The following is a 6,000-nucleotide window of genomic DNA, read 5'->3' as shown; positions in this document are numbered from 1 at the left end:
ATTTAGTGGTAGAAGCAACTCAATAATGTAACCATTATCAACATTACAAACTTAATGCTTCTGTTGTGTTAAATGTTATAGAGCTGCAGTATTTCATCTAAGGCAACAGAAATAACTGTGAAATACCAATATCAATATCTGTTGCTTTTGTTCATTTCTGAGCAATTTTGTTTCACCCAGTTTTGAAGTAAGCTGTGCTTTTTTAACTCTATACATTTTTGAAAAGTCCCCCCTTTGATGAAATACTGCAGCTTTGTAACATTTAATAACATACATGCATAAAATATGTGATATTAATTTCAAATTTTAATACAAGGTCAGCAAATTTGAGGGAAGGAGCTGGTTGATTACATCAACCCCAGTCCTCAAATGGTACTTATTTTATCAATCTTGAAAAGATGAAAGGCAAAGTCAACCATGACAGAATTTGAACTTAGAATATTTAGATAGATGAAGTGTCACTAAGCATTTTGCCCAGCGTGCTAATGATTCTACTAGTATATGATATTGATAATGATTATATACACATGTCCAACCCATGCCAGCATGGAAAGCAGACGTTAAACGATGATGATGATATACTTTGGTTTGTGTTGAAATATATCTTGCCAATCAATTTAACACCACCATTGAGTTCTCCAGGACTTAAGTAAATCTTACTCTTAGTGGAAAGTTCAGATTATCCTCCCTCATGGTTTCCACTCCACACGTTATTCTTGAAAGCATTCACCAGAAGATGTTCTAACTTGATCTCAGCCATGTCAGTGAGACAAATCAGAGAGGTTATGCATAGAGCATGAGCTCTGTCCTTCTTCATATGAATAACTTTTTTTTAATGAAATATGAAAGAATAATTAACTTCTTATAAAATTTTAAATGTAGACTAAAAGATAAAGCTCCTACTGAACAAAGATTCAGATGAAGCCATTGTGTTGCTTATGATCAAAGGAACTTGGCGACTTTTTACAAGTTATTTTCAGCAGAATTCTGGTTCAAGTACCCCATATAACCCCTCATAACTGTTTATTCTATCTTTTGGAATTTTCATAAAATTTTTGTGAATTTGTGTGGTACACATGAGAATTCATATGATTATCCTCCCCTCAAATTGTGTGTCATTTAAGGGCAATTTAGCACATCCCTCAACAACCTGATGCCATCCTTGTTTCTTTTGTCACTCTGACATGTATTGATATTTTTCAATATTTTTCTGTACTTAAACACATTTAATGGAATAATGATGTACCCAAGGAAGGTTTTTTTTTAAGTATTAAAAAAAGATTTCATATATATATAATTGTATGAATTCCCGTGTGTAGAACGCAAATTCGCAAAAAAATTCTGGAAATTCCAAAAAATGAAATAGTTATGAAGGGTTACATGAGATTCTTAAACCAGAATTCCGCTGATATTTCCTTATTTTAGTTTATGTTTTGCGACAGTCGCAAAATCGGATAAGAAAAAAAATTAGCAGACGATATTGAAGTCACTTTCCATTAAGTTTCACGCATGCGTACTTGTGAATAAACGACAAATCGTTGAGCTAAGATGGCGCTGTCATGAGGCTTACGCTCTGCCATATTAGCTGTTACTCAACCTTTTCTTATACGGAAAACGTTTCCTACGTTTGTACATAGCACTTTCACATAACAAAATAGGGATTTATTCAAACTTCCATCTAAGAATTTTGCCTCTTAGTCGCAAATTTTTTCTTAGTACGATATCATTAGTAAGGAAGAAGACAAATGTGCGATGGGTCGGACCAGGTCGTTTCGGTTGTATTTTTCTGAATTTTATTCAGAGTGGTGTGTCTGACTGCACTTTATCAAATTATATTCGAGAGTTTGATGAAGACATTATATACCACTCATTAACTTCAGAATTAAAAGCTCCCTATCTTGACGGCATTTATCTGTGATTAACCAACCAACCTCAAAAATGGTTCGAAAAGACGTCAGGATTTTATTAGTCGGAGATCGTGAGTATTGCATTTAGATTCTAGATATTAAAAAAAAAACAACAAAACATACTGTCATGTTTACATATAATTATGCCAACATTTACATGCAATACATTTGTGAATCACATTTTGGATCAATTAATTTTTGTACAAATGTTTTATTACCGGTCAAATAGCTCCTAGAAGTACACACGCTTTACAGACTGAAGATTGAGACGGAATTTAAGTTCTCTCTCCGTGTTCTAATTTCAGCTAAGTCGTTTCGGCTTTTATTTCATCTGAAGGTCGATAAAATAAATATTCATGTCCATCTGTGAAAGAGCCCTGTCGTTTACCCCCACCCTTATGTGTCATCTGTTATTGGATTTACTAATCAACTGGGATTATCTTCAGTATTTTATTTTTCTATTAAAAATACGATACATCGTTGTCACTTTTACTATATTTCTTTTTCTGATTCACTTTGCTTTGTTCTCTTCATCTTATGATTATCCATACGATAAGTACCTGCGTTACATTAAGGTCGATTCGGTTGACAATTCCCTCGCCTTATTTTTCTGTAAAAATAGAAAAGTAAATTTATTCTGCAGAGAACAAACAATGATCTATTTACTTGGTCTTCCTAATATATTTAAAAGATATTTTGAACAGATCTTGAAGCAGGTAATAAGTGAAGGTGCAATAGAGAAAATATCTCGTGTTTAGCAATGCCGTTCGGTTAGATAGCATTAGGCGGCTTGTCTACTTGCCCGACTTTTCTCCTCTAGCGTAAGAATGGTTCTTCAATATTTGAAAGGAGATTTCAATGTCAATGCAAACGCGTGCTATTTTTATGCATTTCTTTCATCGCTATTTTTATTTACTTTTGGAGGCATTTTTGGTTTTTCTGTTGTATATCATTATACCGTTTATTAACTTCTGTCTTTCTCAACAAACACATGTACAATGATGTGTGTGTGTGTCTGTCTATGGGCAACGTTTCGTTAAGACCATAATCGAAACGTTGCCCAATATATATATATATATATCTGTTTATGTGTGTGTGTATACACACGTATGTACTTTTTCCTAACTCAAAATCAGAACAGCTAAATCTGTTTCCTTAATTGTTAGATACACTACAGCTAATTACAGTTGGAGTAAATAGACCGGTGAGAGTTATGAACGTCATAGGATCCTATCTATTTTTCATTTCTTAATCAGGTGTCCCCCATCTGTATGTGTATGTATGTGGAGACGTGTGTGTAATGTCTGTGTAATTAGTTTAAACGAAATAACTCGGCTCCTGATGAGCTATGTTTGCATTCTTGGTTTCAATTCCTGTATGTCGCTATCTTGGTCAATTAATGCCCTTGAAAGCAGCATGATTTTTTTTTAATGAAAACACATACAATTATTGCTGTATTATTGCATAATCATCGGATATTCATTCTGTTTTTTGTAAAATAACCAAATGAATTCTTGAATTCTTGATGGAAAGTATCTTTGGTTATTACATCCTATTGAAGTTGACTTCACCTTTCATCCTTCAGGGGTCGATACAATATAAACACCAGTCAAGTACTGTGTCGATCTAATTGATTTTTTCATTTCAAAATGTTGTACCCTTGTATTTAATGTTATCACATTGTTAATTCAATGTATGTAATTAGGTGGCGGACGGAAGTAGCTTGTCAAGATCATAATCACAGCTAAGGCATTAAAGGATAGGTATAATTTTTTTTCTAACATGCTTTTGCGTGGGAGGAGTCTGTTTCTCTGTAATAAAGCACTACGTATGATTTTTGTGTATCCATAATTGCAATATCATATTATGTTACGATCAGCTTGATGATGAATGGAATGATCTAATATGTTTTAATTAATACATAATTATCGTAGAGATTAAACTTGTTTAGCACTGCACACTGATTATAATAATGATATCTTGTATTGGCATAAGACCACTTATATAAATATATGGTCGATTGAATCGACTCGGTATTTTACAAGTACATATTTTGTCGCTCCCTTGCATGAAAAACAGAATCAACAGTAATAATTCTCTTTGTGGACAGGGGCTAGTCGACTGGTACTTATTTTATCGATCTGAGAGGATGAAAGGCAAAGTTGAAGAAATGTAGCTAAGTATTTTATCCAACACGCTGACGATTCTGCCAGCTCGCGGCATTGGAATCTACAATAAAAAAATGTTTCTAATATAAGCACAAGATTTTTAATTTGTGAGGGAGGGGTTAGTCCATTATATCAACTAGTTAATCTTAACAAGATTTTGAACTCAAAATGTAAAGAAATAGAACAACTACTGCAAGACACTGACCGACGCACTGATGATTTTGCCAATTTTCCACCCTCACGACGGCTGATAATAAGGGTTTGCAGCAAGAACAAATTCTGTTTGGCATTTGTTTAATCCACCTCGTTAGGTTGAAAAAAAAATTAATAATAGGAGGTAGGCATGGTCGAATAGTTAGGAAATTCCCTTCGCAGTAATGAGGTTCGATCCAGTTGCGTGTCATCATGAGTGTCTTTTAACTTAGCTTCCAGTCGACTCAATGTTTGTGAGTAAAATTGGTTTAACGGACACTACTTAGCAGCCCATCAGATGGATTGCACCCGTAATCAAAGGTCCCACATTGTCATATACTGACTGTATCAGGTTGATTGTATCTAAAATTTACGTTAAAAGTGGTAAGGCTTTTCCGTTGATCACACTTTTAGAACACACAGTTTCACATTGTTACGTAACTACAAACTGAAAAAATGTACATCTATGTTTGTATGTAATTCTTAAAAATTTTGTTACACGAACTAGTTTTCTTTTCTCACTCCCTATAATGGTTGTGGGAAATTTTTTTGCATCACATGTTGCATATATGTATTTACAAAGCGTGGTTGCTACAGGACTAAAACCGGATGCTTCCCTGAGTTCTAATTGCGCTATAACTTTTTGTTTCAGTCATTAGACTGCGTCCATGCTGAGGCACGGTCTTGAAGAATTTTAGTCGATTGAATCGACCCTAGTACCTATTTTCTTTTTAAGCCTGGTACTTTATAGGTTTCTTTTGCTCGAACCACTATATTATGGGGACTTCAACTCACCAACACCGATTGCCAAGCGGTGTGTATGGGGGAGGACAAAGACACATACACGACAGGCTTCTTTCAGTTTCCGTCTAAAGTGTCTACTCACAAGGCTTTGGTCAACCCGACACTATAGTAGAAGACACTTTGGTTAATGGGTCAAGATGTAAACATTAACCGATACTTTCCTAAAGTGTCACTATGTGGTTGACTAGCAAACTTACCACACAGTCACGCCTGCGCCTATAGTTGACATTTTTTTATCGTAAAGGGTAACAAATGGGCTAGAAATAAGTACTCGTAAGATGCCGAGAGTCGATTCAATTAACTAATACTCTTTCCCTAAAATGTCTAATCATAAATTATTTTACAACGATTGCATCGAGATTGTACTTATTAATCCTTCTTTCATTACCATCCAGAATTCCTTGGGTGGGTGGTAGGTGGGGGTCAACCAGTTAATTACATTTAATTAATCTTCCCTTTATATATAGTGCGTGCGTGCATACTTTCACGTTGTGCCCCTCCCCGACTTTGTTTCCTCATAACTTTCAGAAAAATGGATATTTTTTAATGAAATTTTCTACAAATAGTTTTAAGATGATTGTACATTTTGACTATATCGGAGTTTAATATGAATTAAAAAAAAAAAAACAGTAAGCCACACATTCATACCCTAACATGCATCACATAAATTTTCTCATAATTTCAAGTTTCATTTGAATCTCTTCATGTTATATGTGTCAGTATGTACGTGTGCGCACCCACCATATCTTTTTTCACATTAAATTTCAATATAATCACCTGAAAAGGCATTTGCAAATAATGTAATTATAAAATATCCATTTTTCTGAAAGTAATGAGGGAACAAAGTCAAGAGACACACTTCTGTGGATATGCTTTTGTGTATATATATATATATATATATATAGGCATACGAGTTCAGGGTACAAGTA

General features: G+C 34.3%; 1 protein-coding gene across 3 annotated transcripts in view; it reads left to right on the top strand.

Annotated features, from left to right (window-relative positions):
* Positions 1-1,515: 1,515 nt before the first annotated feature.
* The window catches only part of LOC115210184 (mitochondrial Rho GTPase 1), an 87,969-nt gene continuing 83,484 nt past the window's right edge, over positions 1,516-6,000 (top strand). For 2 of the 3 annotated variants that reach the window (XM_036501700.1, XM_029778652.2), the window contains exon 1: positions 1,516-1,978. In XM_036501700.1, the coding sequence (XP_036357593.1) occupies positions 1,939-1,978 (40 nt within the window). In that variant the 5' untranslated portion in view covers positions 1,516-1,938. The remainder of the gene's footprint in view (positions 1,979-6,000) is intronic. The other variant, XM_029778642.2, reaches the window with a different exon arrangement.

Source organism: Octopus sinensis, linkage group LG1, assembly GCF_006345805.1.
Source record: "Octopus sinensis linkage group LG1, ASM634580v1, whole genome shotgun sequence".
Classification (NCBI taxonomy): domain Eukaryota; kingdom Metazoa; phylum Mollusca; class Cephalopoda; order Octopoda; family Octopodidae; genus Octopus; species Octopus sinensis.
The sequence above is the reverse complement of the archived record's forward strand: the minus strand, read 5'-3'. Positions and strand labels throughout refer to the sequence as shown.